General features: G+C 40.2%; 1 protein-coding gene across 3 annotated transcripts; it reads left to right on the forward strand.

The window, feature by feature from the left end:
• Nucleotides 1–64: 64 nt before the first annotated feature.
• Nucleotides 65–22,138, forward strand: RMND1 (required for meiotic nuclear division 1 homolog). Of its 3 annotated transcripts, XM_065633004.1 has the most exons (12): nucleotides 65–149; nucleotides 3,007–3,536; nucleotides 8,109–8,217; nucleotides 11,129–11,204; nucleotides 11,556–11,595; nucleotides 15,076–15,176; nucleotides 16,421–16,527; nucleotides 18,579–18,643; nucleotides 19,507–19,583; nucleotides 20,711–20,831; nucleotides 21,602–21,718; nucleotides 21,967–22,138. In XM_065633004.1, exons 2-12 carry the CDS (start codon nucleotides 3,021–3,023, stop codon nucleotides 21,997–21,999), a joined length of 1,362 nt encoding a protein of 453 aa, XP_065489076.1. In that variant the 5' UTR covers nucleotides 65–149; nucleotides 3,007–3,020; the 3' UTR covers nucleotides 22,000–22,138. The 3 variants fall into 3 exon arrangements, with proteins under 3 accessions (XP_065489076.1, XP_065489077.1, XP_065489078.1); XM_065633006.1 differs by lacking the exon at nucleotides 3,007–3,536 and having other exon boundaries at nucleotides 69–149; XM_065633005.1 differs by lacking the exons at nucleotides 19,507–19,583; nucleotides 20,711–20,831.
• The last annotated feature ends 1,772 nt before the right edge of the window (nucleotides 22,139–23,910 follow it).

Consider the following 23,910-nt stretch of genomic DNA (forward strand, 5'->3'; position numbering starts at 1 on the left):
CGTTACTGGTGACTCAGCCGCGCCCGCCGCGCGGCACGGCGACGGACGGGCGGGCGGGGCCTGGCGGCCCGCGCGCCTTGGCGGAGCTCGGCGGGCGGTGGGCGGGGCCGCGGCTCGTGCGGCGGAGAGCGGCTCGCCCCCTCCCCCAGGTCAGTGCTGGCGCGCGGCGGGAACCGCCTCGCCCCTCCCGCTGCGGCGGCGGGCGGGCGCCGCGGGGAGGGGAGGGGAAGGGCGGCGGCGCGGCTGCCCTTGGCGGCTCCCGCCGCCGCTCGGGGCTGCGGTGGGCGCTTGTGCTGGAGCAGGGAGCTGTGTAGCCCCTGCTGGGAACCCCTGCAGCGGCGGGGGGGTGGCGGCACGGCCGCCTGCGGGCTGGGGCCGCCGCAGCGCCCGCGGGAGGGCGTGGGCGAGCCGGGGCGGCCTTGTCTGCCCTTCCCGATCCTGCCGCAAGTGGGGGGGCCCGGCGTCCCCCGTCGCAGGCCAAACAAAGGGCGGCAGTTTCAGGGGTGAGAAAGAGCCCGGCCCGTGGGAGGGAGGGAGGTAATGTGCTGCCGCTCCCTTCCTCCGTGCTCGGGCTGCCCGGCCGCTCCCCTGCCTTCCCCTCGTGCTCGGGTACTGCGGCGCCGCGGCCTGCCCGCCGGGCGCTCCTCGGCCGTGGCGCAGCTGCGGGTGCAGCCGAGCGTTAGGGAGCAGGGGGGCCGGGCCCCCGCGCGGGCGGGTGGGGATGGGCGCGCGGTGACGCCCGGCCTCGCGCTGGCGCCTTCCCGCGCCCGCCAGGGGCGCCCGTTAGCCGCGCGCAGCCGCGGGGCTGGGCCCGAGCGCCTCAGCTGCCGCCTCAGGCGGGGGCGCGGCTGGCCTCGTGCTTCCTGCGGAGGTGGGGCGCCTCCTCCCGATTGGCTCCCTGGCGGCCTGCTTCCCGCCCGCCCCGGCAGGCAGCCAATGGGAGCGGGGGCGCTCCCCTCCCCCTGTGCGTTCCGCAGGGGGCGCTCGCGGGGGCGGGCCTGCTGTCGCCGCTGTTTCCCTCGGGGGGAGGGAGGGAGAGTAGGAGGCTTCGTGTCCGCCGGGCGGGGGCTGGGAAGGGGCCAGCAGCGTCCGGCTGGCGGGGCCTTGGGTGCAGTGTGGGGACAGCCGGCCTGCGGCGGCGGTTGATGAGGCCCAGGCGTCTCGCGGCTGTGGGGCCCGCAGCCTGGGCCGGGCAGGGCCGGTCTGTCCGCCGGCAGAGCGGGCCCGGTTTATTCCTACGACTTGCTAGCTCTGCCGCAGTAAGCTTGGAGTCTCGGGTGGGAAGGCAACTTACCTGCGTATTAAAGAGACTCATGTACTAAAGACACGTTAGAAAATTAAGCACAGATTTGGTTTTGCTGCTCGAACATGTCAGCTGCTGCCTTGTGGTAGCTCTTCATCCTGTTTATTTCTTGGACTTCTTGAGTCTGCACCTCCTGACTAGGTGCCTCTGCTGCTGCAAAACTGACGTAAAGGCTCCTCCACGAAATTTAGTCTATAAAATCGCTACTTTCTTGCTGTAACCCTGTACAGTTGAAAAATCACCCCTGGGATCGCTGTGATTCAACACAAGGTTTTGTAGGCTAGGAAAGTGCAGATTTACCTGGCATTTGTGAGTCTCTTCCCACTAGTTGCCTCACACTACCAGAGACATTTCCCCTTGTCCTGGATCTCGACCACCTTGGGTTGCAGTTACTGAATTTTTCAGCTTTCTTAATTATCCAGAGGTAACAGGCCTTTGAAAGGGTAAATGTACCTTGTCCTGGTCAGAGCCTTCTGGGTCGCTATTTAAACAGGGACAAGTTTAAGATGAAAAGAATAAGTAGTTTGTTTTGATAAGTATGCAACTAATGGCTTAGAAATGAGGCAAAAAGCTACAAGTGAAGAACATATGAAATTATGCCTAGTATCAATTACTTATTCTGTGGTAGCCTAAAGATGGTTTATGGGGTTTTTTGTTTGTTTGTTTGTCTGTAGAATTGTATGCCTCTTTCACCAGAATTAGTGTATTCCCCTTCCATTAATTTGTGTCAGGGTAAGGTTTAAGTTTGGGTTTGGTTTTTTGCTTTGTTTTTCAATTTGTGTGTGTATTGTGCTAACATCTAAGTATCCTTGTCAGGATGAAGGGCTTTTTCCAGTTGGTGCACAATGATCTGTTCTCACAAGAAAAAGCTTATTTTAACTATGATGTTAAAAATATGGGTGGTACTGAAGATCCTTTTGAAAAATATTCTGAAACTGGAATTTTTTTCAAACTACACAACTTGACTCTGTTGTTAATGACTTGCTGCAGATGGATTCTGTGTCATGAGGGAAATGGGGGCAGGGACTTGACACTGTAATTTTTCAACAAGTGACACACCCATTGAGGTATGCAGTCTACTGTCTGTGAATACTTTTAAAGTTTATTTAGTTAGCTCATATAACATAGTGTAAATGTAATAAGCTTGCTTTTATTCTGGGATAACAGAATAAGGACACTGTCATGTTTCCATCAACACAACAGGATCTGCAAGCAGACTAACAGAGCTGCATCCATGCTTGAGTGTTTGCCAGACAGCGGGTTCAGCTGACGCTGGTCATTGTGTGTATTCCATAGGTGGCATTCCCATACAAGCACGTAGTAATCCAATTGTTGCTTGTGTTATGTATAAAATAGTGATTCACAGAGCCTGATATCCTCTTTAAGGTGTCTGCTTGCTCATGAGTAATTTCGTCAGTGGGGTTACTGAGAGTGCAGACGGCTACACAGAGTGAGCAGCAGAGGGAAAAAGATGCCTGCTTACATAGTGACATAACAACCAGTTCTACTTTTTCACCATGTGTTGCAAACACACAGCTCAATAATGTGTTTTGATCGTAAGTAGACTGTGTCAATAGCATTGAAAAAAAGCTGTTTAATCACACCAATGTTTGTTTGTTTAAGAGTACTAACACACGCAAAAGGGAGTATGGGTCACCTTTTAGCTAAGGGTTGACAAATGATTCTGTTTGTTTTAAATACAGTTCCGAGGGAAGCAATGAGACTGAAACTTCTGCGCCTTTGGACTAGATCTTTCCACACTTTAACAGCAGTATGCCGAAGTCAAAGCTTTAATAAATCTGGACATTCTCTATTAAAGCTGGATAATGAAGTTGAGAGAACAGCTCACAGAACAGCAAACTCTTGGAATAACTCTTGGAATTTGTATGCTCTGAAAACTGGTTTGTCTTTTTTGAGAAGTCGATATGTGCAAGTCAAGAATTGGCAATTGCTCCAAGGAAATATATCAACTTTGGGAAAAAACCTTTATTATCAGAGTGGGGAGGTTTTTTTTCCATCCTTGAAACATTTTGGTGTGGCAATGGTGGAAAACTACAGGCTCAATAGAAAGCATATTAAAGAGCTTAGGAACATATCATCAAGATTTTACTCGGTTGTATCAGCTGGTAAAATTATTCCAAAACATGGTAATCAGCCAGTTAAGAGGCCACCGAAAGCACCAAGGACCAAACAGCCATCCAGAGCTAACCAGCCACTACTGTCAGACATGGAGGTAAAGTAAAACATTTACAGTCAATAAACATTAGAGGGAACTTCATCAATTTAATTTAGATTCGGAGTTTGATTTAGATTAACATTTTAATGAAATTAATGTGTTTATTTGGCGAGGAGGATGTCATTATTTATCCTAGTGTTGGAACTCTGAAAACAGAAACAAGCTTAATAGAAACTAGTGTGTCTGGTATTTTGAAGATAAAATGGAGATTTACTAGCACTGTGTAAATAAAAGTGCAGGGAAGATAAGTGATTATTGAAGCAGAAAGACAAAATCCGTTAAAAATAATTTTAACCAGTGCTCTCAAATCACTTTTAATACTGAGAAACAATGCCTAGCCTTCAAAATAATTTAACAACTTCTAGGTATCATTGCTTGTCCAATTCTACCCAGTTTTAAGGTTCCACTCAAACAGAAATTAAGATTAAAGTAAACAGTCTAAAGTTTGTATCCAGATTAAATTTCAGATGGGAAACTGAGGTGCAGACTTAGTTTGTGTTACTTGAAGAAGATTATTCCATGTGCAGAAACAGCACCTTGATCTCCAGACTCCTAGGTCTACAGAGTAAAGGCAGCAACAGACTGTTATGGATAAAATCAGATATGATTAAGTGGAACAGTGCAGACTCGTGGCAGTTTCTTTTTAAGATGGTTCTTCTCAAGGCTCAATAGTAGCCAAGGCAAACCTTAAGTATACTTGAATATAAGATCTCCAAGGAAAATGCTGGTGTTGGAAGTGTAACTGTTCTTCTCAAGCTACAATAATAACTGAGTTCTAGGGTATTGTTAATAAAATAGTATTATAGATAAGACTGAAACAAGTGTTGTGTTCTCAGAAATAGCTTCCACATTGCGAAATATGTCTTATTACATGACGTACTGAGTGTGAGCACAGAAACTGAAGTTTTAATGCTTGCCTTCTTGTCATCTAAGCTTCTGTTTAATGTTTTGTATGATAAGCAGGAGTATGCCTTAATGTAACCTGAAAACTCCATTACAGACAATTTAGTTCCCACTTGAATTTTCCTATTGCTTTGAAAAAAGAAAGTGAAGAATATTAGACCTGAAACACCACATAATGTTTGAAGCTTGTTACTCATGCTATGACCTTACATTCAGAGGTTGCTTCTTTTTGTTGTTGAGTGAATTGAAATTACTTCTTTGTTAGATTCTTGAGGCTTTTAAATGGCAGCATAGAATGCAAACAGTTCGACATTTTCTTATATATGTATGCAAGTAATATGCACTGCTATTTTTCTGTTCTTCCATTGTGAAAAAATTGAGAAAATCCTGCCTGATAAACAATAATACACTTTCTGAGGAAGTCTCCACATGGCAAAACCTATGCCAGAAATCACACAAACTCAGACCTAACAGAAACATTTGCTATTTTTTAATAAACCCTGTATGGTTTTGTCAGATACACAACCTCATCTACAGGGGTGCGGACTGGCGGTCGTGTTGACTGCAGGCTGACAGTACTTTGGAATAAGCATTTATTTAAAATCTGTATATTTCCTTGTAGATCTGTAGTGTAGAAAAATAACTTAAATATGTGACCGATTTCTGCAAGATGAGTAACAGAAGTAGTGCAAATGGAGAATCCTTGAGATTTTTTCAGTGTGCCATCGTTGTTCTCTAAATCCTGGTGTCATAAAAAAGCCGATCTTGCCCTTGCCTTGAGGCGGGGAGGGTGGCGGTAACCAAAAGCCCTCCAGTGATGCAGGCCCCATTGCCAGTGCAATTACCTGGGGGCAGGCTGCTGCATCTTCTTCCCAGTCTGCCCCTTGAGATGAGCTCTAGGCCCACTCCTGAGTTAGATGAACCCTGAGAACCTCTGGTGTTTTCTCTCTGTAAGAGCCTGACAATTGACGCCTTGCTTTTGCAGAACAGTCTGTGAATGAGGTGCTTCCCACCCCTCCCCAGCACTGGTCTTCATGTGTTGTTATAGGCAGAGTGCTGAGCACCAGCAATGACAGATGGTCATAAAACCAGTTTTTCAGGATAGAAGGAGTTACTTGAAAGCAGTTAACTGGTTTAGTCAGTCCATCAGTGAGTAGTACCGTTACTCAGTTTAATCTCATAAGGTCTAATGGCATGAAAAGCCTCCGAGCTGATTTTCAGTGCTATAGCCATGTAGTCTAGAAAAAGCTTGAAAATCAAGTGCAGATAGAGTATTTACTATCCTTAAGCTAAAGACTGATTCCTATGGTGAGGTGAGGATTTAAGTTCATCCTACAGGTTTTCTTTCTTAAAAAATTGTGTATGCTCAAAGTGGAAAGGATGGGCTAAGGAGAATTATGGTTGCATGAGCTTCTGCACTTGCTGGGGGCATGACGATACAGAAAATGAGGTGTTGAAGTATTTAGGATGGCTACTCCTACGGATAGCTGTTGTAGTGCTCTGAACAGAATCTCAATGAAGACCCAGCTGTAGGCAGAAAGGAGCGTGGTGAGTAGCTGGAGTTTCTTTCTAGCACTAGTACAGATGTTGTATTCTGTTTTTCTGAAGTTTGCAAGTGAAAGTGACATAGCAGAAAGCAGAAGATTAAGATTGATTGTTCAGTTAACATGTCTATTTTGGGATTAGCTGAATCACTCATTCAAGTATAGACTTTTTGGCCATATCTTCACCAGTGATCACAGGAGTTTAGACATCTAGAGTGCCTGTGGACTCATATCTTTTAGGTGTCTTAATCTCAAATTACACCCAACTGAAATGTTCCCCATCAAACAAGATTTTAGTAAAAATTTAAGTGAAACACTATATTGTTAGAATAAACCAAACTAGTGCATATCTAAAATGCTATTTCAGGCACTTAGTTTTAGCAGAAAACTTCTGGTTCTAACAATGTAAAGTCATTATGTTGAAACTAAAATTACAACAGTAAGACAGAAAGTCTGTCCTGTAGTGCAACTGCCTTGAAATGAACGGTAGCACAAGTAATAAACTATGGCAAGGAAGGAGAATTTCAGATTATATATACTAGCTAGAAGTAAGAGTTTGCTCCCCTAACTTACGACAGGAGAGTTTAATGGCAGAGTATGTGTGCTTCTAATAACCAGAGCTTTCTGGAAGAATCTGAAATATATAATCCTTATTGGCAGTTTAGAGATCGAGGATGGATTTATACAGATGAAACTGTGATAATCCAACTTTTCAAAGGTACTGCAGCAAGGGAACTGAAAACAATTCTGTTCCACTGTCAACTCAACCTCATAGCACAGTCATGGAAATATGTCTAAAAAATTGCTGACTGAATATTGTAATTACTTCTGAAGTTTGTATTAGTGGTCACTGAATTACGATGACGTGTAGGCAAAGCTTTGGAAGTTATAACAGAATGCTGACATTAAAAGAGAAAAGAAGGTTTGAATGTGTGGCAGTGATTCTGATGATGGGTGACAGGCCTACCAGGGAGTAGAACACCTTTTTAAGCCTTGTTTGGTAGTGTGCGGGTGCTGCAAGAATATAATTTGGATTTTAAGTTGAACTGTATTGTGGGTATAAATGCTTGCAGATGAGTACAGTTCTTTTGCTCATTTGTTGTTAGTTACATCCCCATTTGTATTAGTTAACAAAAAGCTGGGAAGTGACTGATCCACAGTGAGACACATTGCTTTCTGGGTATCTTCCACTGCATTGTACTGAAAAACATTATAATGGGACATACATGGTATCAGAAGAAAGAAATCCACTTAAAATGAGTAGTAGAATTTGTAAATCAGTTTATTGTGACTTGTTTGATTTATCAAGAAAATCTTTAGACAGATGACTTTCTGATTTCTCTGCCATGCATGAGTCAGTCTCATTGCAAGTCAGTATCATTTTACAGTCATTTGTTTCAGTATGGCATTTTAGTTATTTATGATTGTGGAATATTGAGACAAACTCTGGCTGTTGTGTATTGTTCAACTACAGTATCAGTTGAGGCTGTGTTGTTAGTGCAAAATTCAGCTCCAGGGGTACACTGAAGATCTGCAGCACCTAAAACTGGCTCAGAAGATCCGTGACTGTCTGTGCTGTGGTGCTGCAGTGGCTCATACCCTGGGGTTTACCCAGGCAGTGACCCTTGTCCTTGGAAGAACATGATGTTTGCAGTTGGAACTTCTGCTTGACAAGCAAGCTGGGATCGTTGAATTCCATTTACCTTTAAAATACAGATCTTAAAACTGATATTGGAGGTGTCTTGCTTTTGATTTCAGTGGTCAGCAGAGTATGTCGTAAACTGTAGGATGGGAGAGCAGTAGTAAGTGTAGCTCTACTGTTAAAGCATTTGATTGGCATTCAGGGAGGAATGGTTCACTTTGTGGCTCTATCACAGTTTTTTGGTGCAACTTGCTTATGTCACCTGGTTTGATCTCAGTCTGTGATTTGCTGTCCGCTTAACAGGGAGCAAGCAGCCTCACGAGTATTTGTACGCTAGGTGGATGGCGTGGCAATGATTTCATAGCAAAGAGTGAGTAAATGAAAAATGTCACTCTTGTGATAAGTTTGAGGCAAACAGTTGTCTTATGAACACCTTGCTTCAGCCTTTCCCTAACTCAAATCTTTGTTCCTTTGGCACAGAATCTGATGCAGTGCACAGCCTTTGCAACAGCAGATGAATATCATCTTGGTAATCTGTGTCATGACCTGACTTCACATGGATATGTTGAAATAACAAGTTTGCCTAGAGGTAGATTTTTGAAACATATTAAAAGCAATGTTATACCTTGGGAAATGAAATATGGGTGAGGTATATGATTTTTATAACTCATGTATTCTTATTCCGATGATACTCTGGAGTATATCATACTGCTTGTAAAAATATTGCTTGGCTTAAAAATTCCATTTGCTTAAAAAAAACACAACTAAAACTTTCAGAATAGCAACATAACTAGCACTTGCTGTTACGCTATGATAATTTTTCCCAAAATTACAGTTACACTAAAAGTATTGAAAAAATAGATGCATTCAGGAAAGATAACTTTGGAAATATTCTGATACAAAGCATTTCTGTAGACATTCACTAACTGAAAAAATTCTGAAAGTTTTCTTTAATCTTTCAGTAATGTGATACTGTAGTGCTTCAGCTGTTAAAACAACTTTGTAATTTGAAGTGTTGCATCTTCTTTCCATACCCACACTTCTATTAATGTACATCACCAAGGGTTGGAGAGGAAGGTATGCATGAGAGAATCTTGCTGACTACATGAAATAAAATAAACATACACATAAATGCTTAGTTCTAGTAAAGAGAATGTAATTGATACTTCTTTTATTGGGCCAAATATGTCCCAGCAATTGTTGAATGCTTCACTTATCTAGGCTTCAGGACAATAATGAGTTCTGGTTTCCATACAAAGTATCTCTGAAGACTTGGGCAAAGTATGGCTTGGAAATAGCAGAAATATACTACAAGGGAAAAACAAATGGAGCTTTTTATAGCTGAAGGAACCTTATGCCCTAGAACAGCTGTGATTTTCATATGTTGGCAGTAAAATGCCTTTTTTTTTTTTTTTCCTTTGAACAGATTATATAAAGCTAAGAGAATGACAGTTTTTATGAGCATTTCAGTAGAGGTTATCAAATATCTGGCTGCCTCTCAAACACTTAATCCAAGTGCAATAATACTCCAGTGTGTCTCTCTTAAACACAAGATTTACTAATGATCGTCTTGCTCAGAAATACAAACAGGGAAAGACAAGGTGCTGTACAGTGTAGGCTTCATGTTCCTTTGTATTAAAAACAACACTGGTTTCACAGCTTCAGGGTAGAAACTTTGTACAATCCCCAGCATTGCTGGGAATTATTCTAAGGCAAATGTTGCTGGTGCTGGTATTTTACGCTGGGAGTGTGGGTTTTGCCACAGTTCTTTAATTCTTTCATGGTGTGTTTTTGATTCCTCACAATAGATACTCTGTTTATCAGAAGTTTGGAGGAAGTAATGATGAAAGGATGTTGGATTGTGCCAGCAGATGTGATGTTTTGAGGTGGTTGTCTTGTGTATGCATGTAGCAGTAGTTGGTTACCAGCTCAAACATTTCATCTTGGAAAATCGAAAGATGGTTGTACATAGAACTCTAAATCTGCAATTATTGTGTGGATTTGTTGCTTTTTAGTGTTCTTTCTAGGCATTCGTCTTGGTTTTGACCTCTTTAAAAACATTTTAGAGGCAGGTCCTGTAGCTTGACTTAAAATGGACCAAATTCTCTTCAATTGTATATGTTTTGGCTGGAATGGATAAATAAAGGTGATATTGAAAAGGCAAATAAGAAAACGGAAACAAATGTTTCTTCCACTGTGCACTGAAACCTCACACCCAAAACTGGCTCTAGTGATTCATCAAATCATGTGTTTCTGAACTGGAACAGCAAGCGAAAGAAAAGTCTTTTAAAGAGTTCATTGAGAACAACTGCGTGGTATCAATTCGCGTATTAGCATAAGTGCATCAGATACTTAGTCATCTCTCTCTGCTGCCTTAGTCTACCTGGCCTCTGTGGCTTGAGCAGTAAAGCAGAGAGTGGAATTCGTACACAGGCTGAACTTGATGCCTTGACGCTTGACTTGTGATCTTTCTGCAAAGGGGTTGAACTTTTTAAGCCTTAGGTGTTAGGCCCTGCAAATTCTTCTTTGCAGAGGAATTTGCTGGTCTAGCTTCCACTAGTTCTGCAACAAAGTTAGTCATGCTGGGAAGTAACCTTTTTTTGTCAGAACCACATCAGGACTTCTAAAACTTTACCTGCATTAGCAAGTAGTACAATAGAGCAGACCTGCAGGGGAAAAAAACCAAAAAAACAAACAAAAACCAACCAAACAAAATCCACCATGTTTTGAGAGCCTAGCATCCCCATTTTGTACGTTTTGGGGCATTCTCCTTACGCTAGATAAAGTCTGGTCCTTTGTAACAAGCGCCCATTAGCAGTTGGAGTACCACAGGTGCATTTTTGGAGCTCCACTTCCAGTTTAATTTAATACAAAAAAAATCCAATTTGTGTACTGACACTGTTCTGCCATGCACGTCAGAAGTGTGGTAAATGAGGGTGGCTGGAAGATTTGTTTCAAAACCACACTTTTGATCAGGAGAATGCAGAGGGACCCTCTCCTGTCTTGTGGGTTTGCTCTTTGAAGTTTCTGACTGTCAAAGCAAAGTCAGCAGAATTTGAGTGCACATTAGTCCCTTACTATATAGAAAAGAGAAAAATCGTCTGGACAAGTAGAGCTGAATGGTAATTTCTCTGCAACTGTGGCAAAACTCCTATAGTTCCCTTGAGTTGCGTGTCCATTTCTGTAATCTATTCCTAATTACTTACTATGCCCTGCATCAATTTTCCCGTAAGTCTTTTGTTCTGCAAAACTGTTACATTTCATTAACTAAAGATTCCAGTGAGGTTCAACATGGTGGCTGAGTCTGTCTAGAGTTTGACACTTTAGAGAAGTGCTGTAGTTTGATATTATAGTTGTTTCCTGGCAAGCATTTCTATCAGAAAAATAAAATATGGGACTGACATGTTAGCATGTAACTGTTAAACCAGAATTATATGCTTATAGCTGTCATGTATAGAAGTTTGGATAATTCTTCCATTTTTTCATTTATTTCAACCTAGATGCTGCAAACGTTTTGGTGATGGGCACTGAGAAATCTGCAAAAGAAGATGATCCTGGCATGATTTTTTTCTTCAGGTAAGTTATAAATCATGCCAAAAACATTATTAATAGCAATGGTGTTAAAGACATAGGGCAGCTTGGTAGATCACTGCATCATATCACCTCATGAAACTCAAGGAATAACTGTCCAATCAGAATGATTAAAATGAAAAATCAGAATTATTTAAATGATTTAAAAAATAACTTATCTTCTCATGTTTTTTTATTAAAGTGTGGTTAAAAAGCAACTATTATGTAGTTTTTGTGAAGATAGTATTAAATTGCTTGATTCACAATGACAAAAATTGCCACTGTACAATTCGAGGATTGCATCAAAATACATTTAAAACAGTATAATTACACCTCAGTTTTTCCTTGAATTCACAGGGAGGGGGCTGTTGTGTTTTGGAATGTGGAAGAGAAAAGTGTAAGTAAAGCAAAACCATTTGTTAAAACATCATAAGTGGATGTTTTGTCAGTCCCACAGAGCCCAGCATGTTCGAGCTTTGTTTGGGAGCTTGGATCACCCCATGAAAGAAAAGGACTGATTCTTCTCGTCATGAGTGCAGGTGCTTGCCTACTGCTGCCCTCAAGTGTGTGGGTTGCTGATATATCACCTTTGAAACTTGACTTTCTGCACAAAATGAGGAAATATATGTCTAACATATGAAGTAGACAACATTTTCTATGTAGGGCCAAAAATCTGAAACTTTAATCCTGTGAGATTGACAAAAGAAAATTCTTGCAACTCTACATCCTGAAGAAGTAGATCAGAAAAATCAACATGTGAATGGTTGTTTGAAAGGCACTAATATAACAGAAAATGTATTAGAAGAAAAGGGTGACTCCAAAGCCATTCAAGTCAAAACTATTCAAAACTTATGTTTGGATAACTTTGAAAGAGGCAACATGTGTAAGAAACTTTTTGGTTTGTATTTATACCAGTTAGGGATTTTCCTGAAGGAAGATTTTATTGGTTGGTATAATGGTTAAAATATATTGATATTGAAATGACATACTCTATATGATAATTTGGTGCTCTTTGCTGACTAAGAGGGATGTGCCACAGGCATATCTGGTTTTATAAATGTATTTATAGGGGTTTTTTTTTTCAGTATATTCATGTTTATTACTGTGGTTTAATAAAACTGGATTCTAGATACAAAAAATATCGATCTTATCTGTAGGCAGAGTATGTGAAATTAAATGGTGTATTGAATAGATGATACTGAGATGCACAGAAGTTCACAGGAGGATTTTCACTAAAGTAAACAAAAATACAGAGCAGTTGTTTCCAGATGTGAACAATTTCTGGATTCAAGTTCACTTTTTCTGTTTCAGACCTGAAATGTTCCTGATGCCCTGTGTGTTTTGGGGGGGTTTCAGTATATCAGCTGGCCTACAAAAAGATACTAGTTCTCCCTTCAAACCTTGCCTGTAGCACTCTTATAATGCTATGGCTGTAACTACGCTACTGATTCACAGGTATTACTGAAGACTGGCTGACTAACTCCTCTTGATTTACAGAGTTGGGCACTTCTACCCACTGGAGTACTCTGAAAAATCTTGTTTTGTTGTACATGTTAAAGTACCTTTGAAAATTTGATACCACGTTCTTCTTGTCAGTACTAGTGTTAAGTTGATCCCTTGCTGGCTTTAGTTAGAAGAGGAAAACTGCCTTTTTCTGATTATTGAAGTCATAGTCAAAGTTTTAACTTCCAAACAACTTGCTCAAATAGAGGAGGTATTTTTATGTACACATTTTAGTGAACTGAAACCAAAAAAAAAAAAAAAAAAAACCCAAAACTGGTATGTAGAACAGAAACTGAAAGTAATTAAGTAAAACAGAATGTAGGGAATCATTGTGAATGGGCAAAATTGCTTTTAAAAGGTACTCCAGAATGACTATTAGGAGGAGTAAAAGCTATTTTAAACTAATGGACACTTATCAGAAGTACTAATAACTACAGACTGATCATTAATAGAAATTTAAACTGTAAAATACCATTTTCAACTACTTGAGTGGGGAGGTTGTGGAAGAGGTCCCCACCAAAAATAGCAGGGGCAAAAAGCAAAACTAACTTTGAGGTGGCGTCTCATCTGTTTGTTTTTTTTTTTTAAAAAACGAAATTGTGTGACGTGATTGCCTGTAATAGCAAGAGTTTGCATTTAGTGAATCCAGAACAGCTCCTCTTACTAAATGTACTGTGTCACAGGTAGTCCCTTCTATAAAATTAGGCAAGGCCTAGAAGAGACTCACATCAGTCAGTGGAAGCCTTTGTGTTAGTCTGAATAGATAAAAGAAAGCTGCCACTGAAATACCGTTTCTCATTATCCAGAGCAATGGAAGAACTTTGGAAGTATGCATGTTACAAGACATGAATTTCACAGAATCAGTTATGGTCTGTAAAGCTTTGTTAAATCTTGCTCTGTACTGGCCCTGGGAAGCCTGAGGTGGTTGTAGTTCTGGAAGGGACTGTTAGTCTATTAATAGCATAACTGTCACTGTGTTAGTAGTGACTTCACAAAGCCAGGTAGAGCACTTGGATCCAAGTGAACACACCCTTGAAGTCTGCTGTGCTATGTTATGGATTGGCCATTGACTCTGGCATTGTTTTGGCAGGGTTTGCATTGCGGAACTGTCCCTGGACACAGCGGAGCTGGTTGGCTGAGCTGACTGGCCTAACAGCAGACACTTCCTTGCGTAAAAAATTAGAATAATTTTTCATACCCTTTTTTACCACAGTTCTTGGAATACATGGCAGGTACTAGTTATGCTAATATTAAATTCAGTATTATGAAACAAGCAGTTGCAGCTGTGGGGTTGTGTTTATTTTAGTGAAGAATGTTGCCATGTCTTACGTAGAAAGTATCACCAAAATTCTTGAAAGCAATGAAGAAAGCTGGCACTGCAAAGAAAATCCCTCCTGCAGGTGATCCAGGAGACTATTTTAGAGTACTTAACATGGAGAATAAGCTTCATGAACAATTTACTAGTAGTTTTGCATTCAAAGATTAACTATTCTTTATTATTTTGAAGAGAGTGTTTTAAGTATGGCTTAGTAGAAGATTCACCTCTTTAAAGAATTTGGGCATCAAATTTATATTGTGGGGGTTTTTCATTGGCTGTTGTGAAGCTAAATGCCTTTTAAAGACCTGTGAGTGCTTTTTTTTAGTTTAGAATTTGTTCTAATTGCAGAATAATTTTTATGAGGGGAGCCTTGTAGCACATAGAAAGGAACAAGGATGAGGGATCCTAAGCCAGATGTCAGAGGAGAAAGTTTTGCAAGATAAAAGGGCTCACTCTTTGTGCATCAGGTTTTAGTGTACTTGAGAATAAAATGACAATGAGATTACTTCTGCAAGTAAAGTGGCACATTTACAGAGTTGAATGTGGGCAGGTGAATCCATTGTTACAGGTTTCTGTAGTGGTAAAAGATTTGTGTGATATGACCCAACCTCTGGTAGCTGAAACAAAACTATTGATTTTTGCAGCAAACTAGTAATTTTGGCAGAAAGAGGCAGCTGATGTACTTATGCTAAAGATGTGTTCCCACACGCCAATTCTTGTACAGCTCGTTGTAATATTGAATACATCCACGTTGTCTTTACTCCTGTTGTGGTTAATCCTAACCCTGTTTTCTATATGAAGACATTAAATAATATTTTAGTCTTTACAGATTTCTTGCAGTTGTTCATAGCCACAAATTCTTCCACGCAGCTACAGATAGCTCCAGAAGTAAGCTGTGCTAATCATCACTTCATTACTTAGCACACCTATCTGTTGTTATTTATATAACTTCAGCATGAAAGTGGCATTCATCAACCTATTGTACGCTAGACCTTTGTAGAGTGATAGTATGCTGCATGCTAACTGCTCCTGTGTGTGCAATTGTCTTTTTCTTAGATGAAGAATATCATGCAAGTACTAGAACAGCATGAAATTCAGCCATATGAAGTTGCACTAGTCCATTGGGAGAATGAAGAGATGAACTATAGAATAGGAGAGTAAGTATCTGCAGGCATTTGTGGTATAAAAGCTAATAGGCATCTAAAACAAATTCAAGCAAAAGCAGCTAGTAAAAATATACTTCGTCTTACCCATTTTCAAATGAATAAAATAAGGAAAGGAGAAAACAATAAATCTAAATTGACAAATTTTGCTGAACTGCTAAACTTGCAAGTAATGGCCTTTGTGACTTGATTACACATTAGATTTTGTAAATTGTGAAGCACCATGCCCACACAACTGAACATGTTCTTCGGCAATCCCAAACAGAAACTATGTAACACATGGAAAAAAATAAATATGCATTATTGATAGGATTTTTTGCATAAGTTTTCCTTAGTGCCCTCTAGGTTCATATATAAAGATGTAATTCTGCACTTACTTCATTTCCTAGGAAAGTTGTAACTTGAATAATGTGGAATGATAAACTCAGCAAGTTGTCTTGCTGTGTTAAATATTTTTTTTTTCATCGTGGGGAGCAAATGATCTCTACAGAAATATTTCTCAATGTAAATGATTATAAAAATTATCTGTAATTTTGCAACAGCACCAAAAATCAACTCCTAGACAGGACACTATAACGCTAGGAGCTGAGCTAATGAGGCTGAGCTTCTTTAAGGTAACCTGATAAGAGGATAGGGTTTTGTTTTTTCCTGGCCATTTGAAAACTGCAGTTACTATCCAGTTGTGTAATTTGTGATCCCTGACGTATTCCATTGTGTCTATGCAAGTTTCATAGTGCAATTGACATGATAAATTGCAGGACTCTCATGCCTCCTTTTCTTTGGTGCTGGCCCTGTATGTGATAGAGGTTTCAGGGAAAGTAATGTCAGAGCAGGGAAGGAGTGATGTTGATTAAAATGACAGAGGAAAAGGAAAACAGAAACAGAAAGATAATACAGGAGATAGAGATGAAAAGAGAGGCCAGCATCTTGTTTCCTCTGAATTAGCTTTGTGTATATAGTAATGCCATAGCTACCATCAGAGCTTGCTGCAGTTTAATTTAAACCTAGAAAATTTGGTCATAATATTAGTCTTAGACTGAGGAACTAATTTTCAGTGTTGTTTTTGATTATCATTAGGTTGAACATGGGTAAAATGCAAGGATGAGAATGATATCCAGATAGATATGGCATGCTTTATAGAAATAACAAAACAACCTTTCTTGCATTTGTGGTTGTTCTTTTAATGTGCCTTCGCTGGTGGCTTAATCAATGAAGATGCTTCAATCCTATTTTAACAGAGGTCAGTCAAAGCTTCATAAAGGAGAAATCTTGTTAAATTCTGAGCTGGATATTGAGGAAGTTGTTCTGCAGAAATTTGCCTTTTCAAACGCCCTTTGTCTTTCTGGTAAGTTAATAGTGTTTGTAATACCAGCTTATGCTGCAAATTTTGTGAAAGGTCATTAGAAGTGGGACTTGTACAGTGACAGGTTGGAGAACACTGTCTGATTTAGGCAAACTGTGTAAAGATCAATTGTGCTTCAGTGAGAGGATTTGTTTTTAAAGCTTTTACGTTGTTTTCTGTAAACTGGAACTACCTCATTCAATGTAAATAGTCTTAAAGATGAACAAAGCACATTAAGAAATATACTTTGCAAAAGATACACATTCTGCTGAGCATCCCATTGCCCACCCTTGAGAACTATTCTAGGATAGCAGCAAGTGTAGAATCCAGCGTTAAAAACCTGTCAGTGGTCTTAGGTAATTAATCCTGACATTATTTCCTCTAACAGACAAAGCTAGATGCCAGCTACAGCAACGATCCCCAGCTGGGGAGGTGGGTACCAAAGGTGTGGACCAGAGTCACAGATCATGTTTTCCAGGCTTATTGGCCATGCCTGTGTGCCACAGGTGGTACTTCTGCCAGGAGGCAGTGGCAGGCACTGGGAAGAAGTCAGGCTCAGCCCTGGTGCTGCTGTGTGAGGAGATACACATCTCTGCGGCTTCAGACCTCAGATGAGGTAGGAAGCAGGAGCAGAAGCGAGCAGCAGTGAGGCCGTCCTTGAAAAGACCTTTCCAAGGAAATCTGGTCTGTCTACTCCCACTGCTCTTAGGGTAAATTACAGGATTCCTGTAGTATTTTGGGAAGCGCACCTTTAAACAGAAGGGACATCAGGAAACAGAACACGTTTTTGAAGGGATACACCACTTGGTCATGGAGTACAGCAAAACTAAAGGGTTCTTAAGCGTTGAAAGAAGAGCAATTGAGAAAAAAAGCCTTTAGTTCTCTGTAGTTTTCCTATTCCCAAAGCCATGGAAGCAGGGAAGAGTGGTGCCATATATAATGGAGAAACAGATTTATTCCCAGGAGGTAATTGGTGCCAGTTTATGTTAGTGTGAGACATGCACATTATAAAGGAAAACAGTTCAATAATGTTCAATAAAAATAAAGAATGCAAGTCTAGTCCAAGTCAAATTTATGACACAGTAGAAACCAAACTCTGTCAAATTATCACTGATAGCCAAAATGCCTGTTGGCTTTTTTCAGAGGCTAAATTAAATGTCATTTACGTTACTGACTTGGATTGGGCCTCTGTATTCAAAATAAGAGTGTGAAAAATGCTCAGCATTGGATTTACTATCAGCGTCCTGACTAGATGATACTATTGATTACTACCATGAAAAAGTTGATTTTGACAAATCTTCCCTGATTATTTTTTCTGAGTGACTAAGGTTAATTTTTCATCCATTACTACTTTATTCTTGTCTGAGAATCTGCAGACTAAAGAACAAAGGCCTCAGATGTATCATCTTCCTGTAGAAACACCTTTCCAGGCTCAAGCTGAGGAAGAGTAGAATTTATGTTCCCATTGCTTGTGCTGAACAGCTTCCGTAGGAGAAGTTTTATCTCCAGTGAACAGTATATTCACCTAAAAACAAAACAGGAGGTTGCTTAAGTTTGAATTAAGATTCAACAAGTACAGGTGCTGTGTCTATACAAGCTAACTCTTTGTGGTTTGAGGATGCTGCATCAAATCCTGGACAAAAGGAGAATGAGAGTTCTGCAGGACACTAGAAATGCACTGGAGGCTCTTGAGTGGCATGACATGAAGTCAGCACGACTCCAGCCTCCTTGGAATGTAGTTTGCGAGGGCTTTGTGCGTATGGTAGAGCACTTACACATCAACTTTTGAGCTGAAGCAAAAACACTCCAGGATCTGAACTGTTCATTTGGAGAAGAGAGCTGCACTCAAGGTGGTTCTGCATGCGGAGCTGTGTTAGTGCCCAAGCCAGATTTGTCCGTAGATGTATGAACATTGATTGTATGACGCTGACAGTAACTTGCTACAAATGTTTGTGTGTATTAATGTGTCTTGAAGTGGCATGTTGGCAGATTTAAAATTATTACTATTATATATACCTCTCACAGTGTTCTGCTTTGTCACCTGTGTGTTGCAGTAAAGCTGGCTATTTGGGAATCATTATTGGATAACTTTGTGGAATCTATCCAGTCAATTCCTGAGGTAAGGTGTTGTTTCTGCCTCTCCTCTGCTTTTCTCCCATGCTTTGTAAAATACCAGCCTGCACACAGCTGAGGATATGGAAAAAGCACTTGAATGCTTAACACATTTGATGGTGTCAACATAGAGAAGCTCAGAACACCTGCAAAGTGGTGGGACAAGAAATCATCAGTCTTTAAAAAGCATGAGTGGGGTTCTGCATTGGAATATTGTTTCCTGTGTTGTGCCACTGTCACTTGCCACTGTTGAACATGTATGCCTAACAGGACAAACAGCATTTAAAGACCTGGCCAAACTGGCAGCTTGGGCTGAAAGTAATGTGTTTGAACTTGAACATAACAAAGTTTGAGTGAATTAATTAAACCACAGTTTTTAATGAGACAATTAAAGTACAAAGTCCATATGACGTCACATGTAAAAATGAGATCTGTAGGCTTCAAAAGATAAATCATCTTTTTTTTTAAATGTAGGAAATAAATGATAATACATTGTTTGTTGTAAGGAAAAAGTCTATAAAAAGGCTAAGTAGTGGCAAGGTAAAAGAACACTGTCATGACCTAAAAGTAACAATAGTAGGAAGCAAAAACATATTGCCACTTGTTCAGGAAGTCATTAATAGGAAATGCTCCAGGATTTTGTATTGGTACTGGTGATGCACTCAGTGATTTATTGAAAAACCTGGATGAACAGTTGCGTGGTGATACTCTTACAAAGCTAGATAAGCAAGGCACTAAGCAAACTGAACTCAAATGTTAATAAGTATGATATGCATTCAGATTTTATACATACTTCAGGCTGTAGAACTCCAAATTTAACTTGTAGTCCATGTTACTTGATCAAGCAGTGAACAGCTTATTACTTTGCAGATACTGAAGTCACGAAGGAAGGTGAAACTGTCTCATGCAGATGTAATGCAGAAAATTGGAGAACTCTTTGCATTAAGGTAGCTTTTTTTTGGTTACACCCAAGACATTGTATTACACAGAACTTAGTTTTTAAGTTATGCATGACACAAAGACCGGAATGCACACAGCAGGGTGGGGCGGGGGACAAGTCCTTCAGCCTTCTTTTGGCTGGAGACTGCGTGCTGTTACGTTAGTCGGAGGACCCACTGGCTCCCACCACTGGCATCTCAACTATAGACAGGCATTAAGCAGCATATTGTAAATGGCCAGATTGCACATCCTTTTGCCTCCCTGGGTCCAGCAATGTATGTCTCATAACCAGTAATTAGAGTAGATACTAGAGTATGCAAAGGATACCATGAGGAAGGACAGGGGGAGGTAGAACTGTTAACTATGGCCTAGAGTTAGTAAAACTTTTCTGCAAGTTCTGTTCTTCCCTTGACTTACTCAGAAACCACTGCTACCTTGTAAGAATTTAATGGTTGGTTGGTTTTTCCCATCTCAACTGAAATTTGGTGATTGGAAATACAGAGCATTATACAGTCTTTTACCTAAAATAAAAACAAAACTCAAAATCAGGGAAGAAATGTAAATAAAGCAATTCCTACTTTAAACATTAGATTTTCTATTCCTACTGAAATGACTATTCAGTATGAACAATGATGTTTAAGTGTCCAAAGATTTATGTGAGCAGTAGGTTGTAGGTGGGAAACTTTAGCTCTGAGCCCTCATAATGTTGAGACGACAGTCTGGTTCGGAAAGGTGTGCTCTGCTTACATAGCCAGCAGGCAGCACCAGTCAGGAGTTCTGAGATACAAACAAGCTGTGAAGGGCTTTAATTCAGGTACTACTTCAGCTTCAGCAAGCTACTAGCATAGTCAAGGGCTTCTCTGCAGATATCAAAAGTGACAACTTGAAGAGGCAATGTTGCCATAAGGCAAAAGTCATTTATGCTCAAACCTGTTACACAGTATTGTCCAAAACATTGCAGATGTGACCAATGTTAAACAATCACTACAATTGTATTTTTATTATGAAATGATATTTTCATATTCTACTTAAAATTACAGGGAAATTTTCCTGTTTCTGTTAGCTGCTATGTAAATATTTGCTCTTATGTTCACCAAAAGGAAGTTTGAACTATTGTAGTACCTATTCTTTTTAGACACCGTATAAATCTGAGTTCAGACCTGCTAATAACACCTGACTTCTACTGGGATAGAGAGAAACTGGAAGAGCTTTATGACAAGACTTGCCAGTTTCTCAACATTAATCGCCGAGTTAAGGTAGGCGTATTACTGTTATGAGAATTTTCCACACTCCGATCAGCTGTCTTTGGCTCAGCAGGGTTACAGACTGCTCCATGAATGTCTGTTTTAATTGTAGAAACTCGATAAAGAATAACAGATTCCTAGACACTATCCCCTTTCCATGTGTTCATAACCCGCTCACATCTTTTACCCAGCTTAGGCTAACAGCTCTGCCTTATGTGAATGGATTGCGTGTTTTGTCAGCCACTAAATTAGGCTTTAAATAGTTATAAGAAGAGATTTAATTCTTGTTCTAAAATGTGTGCAAGAAAAGTTAAAAAACGGAGATGTGAAATAGTGTTCTTACTGACATGATCATTCAGGTCAGTTCATTGAAGGGTGGCATAATTCTTACTGCTGAACCAGAATAAGCAGCACAAAAAACACCTCATAGTACAGCAACCTTAAATATTTAGTTAATTTCAAGGCATTACTATAGGCTGCATCTTCTTTTGCTTGTGCCTTTTTTCATGAGTAGTATCACTCAGAAGCAGTTTAATACCTGCAGATGCATATCTAAATTTCTATTATTTTTGTGAACCTATTGAAATAACAGATTCATATTGAAACTTCTGTTGCTTGTGCATGTTGCCTTACAGGACTTTCTGTTCTATTCTTTCTCAGAAGAGCATTAACACTTTTCTAGTTCTGCCCAGTGAGCCTTTCTGTGGATTCTGTTCCTTTATCTAGCGATCTCATTCCATTTATGGAATCCAGATCTTCCATATATTTGGAATCTGTTGCAGGTAATGAATGAAAAGCTTCAGCACTGCATGGAGTTGACAGACCTAATGCGAAATCACCTGAACGAAAAGCACGCCCTACGTCTCGAGTGGATGATAGTAATACTCATCACCATAGAGGTTGGTGGTGGGGTTTTTTTCCACTATCACACTCAAAATGTAATAACAAGTGCAGTGTATATACTTCATAATTTGAGAATCTAGATTATTTTATTAATGTACTGTACAAGGGAATTAGTCTTCAGTTCTTTGTAAGTAACTTTTGAATTGCAGCTATCGTTATTTTTTAGATTATCTTGTTTACAGTGTAAGTTGTTTTGAGCATTATTAAATCATTAACTCATATCAATGTCTTCGCTGTTCCACAGGTTCTGTTTGAACTTGCAAGGGTAATTTTCTGATGATGAAATAAACTCAGGAAGAAGAAAACTGACAAAACTATGAAGACCACATGGCCCAGGAAATTCCTATTATATGCTTCTGGAAAACAGTGGAATTGTGTCTTGATAAATACGTACATCTTCTACACAAATTAAAAAAAAAAAAAAAAAAAATCAGTCTGTGTTAAGTCTATTCCCTAAGTCTCTGAACATTATTCCCAACTGCTGTACTAGCGATGTTAAAGAAGTCAATTTCTGGATGTGCTAGTGTAAAGCTGAGAAACTTATGATGCATTCGTAAGGGACATTTTTCTAGTGCCAGGCCTGGATGCTTGCAGGACTGATGCACGGAGAGATTTGGCTTTGTCTCCTTCATAAGTGAGGACAGAAGGATGGATCCCTTCTGTGCTGACTGTATTAATTTGGTGAAGGACGTGACTGCCTTGTCCCCTGGACAGCTAAAAAGATGCTGAGTACTTAGCTACTTGGTGTGTTTCTGAGCGATGATGAAGTTTTCCCTCATTTTCCCCAGCTCCTTCTTGGATGACACTGTCCCAAGCTTGGAAAGAGCACTACTATTCTCCTTATGTTACACTTGGTATGATTTTAATATACCTGGCAGGTGTATTTAATGTTATGTTCTACCCCATCACAAAGGATATTTACATACTTTATTTATATGAAAGGGGAACTAGCTGAACTTTAGCTGTAGCAAAGAAGGGAATTAGCATAGGGTAAGATGTCTTAATTACCCTCTAACATAAAAGGTGGCATGGGGTTTTTTGGTGGTGGTTGTTGGGTTTTTGTTTTGTTTTGTTTGTTTGTTGTTTCTGGTTTTTTGTTTGTTTTGGGGTTTTTATCCATTCCTAGTCTACAGGTCTGTAGATTGCTTTCTCCAGATACCACTTACTCTTATGAAAGGATGAGGGATTTTTTTTCCCCAGCAACTTCTACTTCTAAGCATGTTTTCAGGAACTAATACACAATACAACTGCTATTTTATCACCGTTTTCAGAATCGGGTTACTCTAGTGTATTGCCTCAGGAACATAACCCAAGACTTCTGTAAAAAGCTCCTGAAGCAGCATCAGCAAGCCACAATGACTAAATTCAGGCTAGAAGTGCAATTACGTTTCCAGTAGCTTACTGTTCTCTCTTACCTGATAACAGTATTTCCAAGTGTGATATTAGACTGCTGTTGAATACATCAAACACATTGACGGGGAAGAGAAGAGTCAGGCAGAGCTAGGAAAAACATCCAACTACAAACCCATCCTTTTGCCATAAATTATGTTACTAGTACCACAAGAACCTCTTAAGAAGCAGCATCCCCTAAAGAGTAAGCTTTCTCCTCAGAACAGGTCATAGCTGGAGGTCTTGGTTGTGGAAGAGCTCGGCTACCACTGCTCTAAACTGCTGAGAAGGTCTGAACCTTCAGCCCGGCTCATGGAAGTGCATTGGTCAGCAGAACAGCTCAGTGACTAAGTCTGATAGTACCCTGTGGAACAGCTCCTCAGCTCCCACCTCCTGACTTACACACGGTTATTATGTAATACAAATAGCACATTAGATCCTTTATGCAGCAGAAAAATTTACCAAGCACCACTTAACTCCAATAACATAGAGTTAGGTTACATTTTAATTGCAATTTTTCTAGCAAACATTTTTCACCCCTTCAGACAAATAGGCTTTTCCCCCCCCCATGTGAGTGTAATACTTACACTCAAGAACATAAGTGCCCATTTATCTCACATTTAATGTTTCAGTATTCTAGCTAAATTGCCAAAATGTAAATTTGCAGGCCAACTTCATTTATCAGGAAAAGTGGTTTTAAGAAAGTCATTTGAAGACTCCTAGATGCTCTTTAAAAGCATGAAATGCCTAGGCTTGATTATCTCAAGCGTTCTGTCTTGCAACGGTATTTAAGAGTTAC

This window comes from Caloenas nicobarica, chromosome 3 (assembly GCF_036013445.1).
Source record: "Caloenas nicobarica isolate bCalNic1 chromosome 3, bCalNic1.hap1, whole genome shotgun sequence".
NCBI lineage: Eukaryota > Metazoa > Chordata > Aves > Columbiformes > Columbidae > Caloenas > Caloenas nicobarica.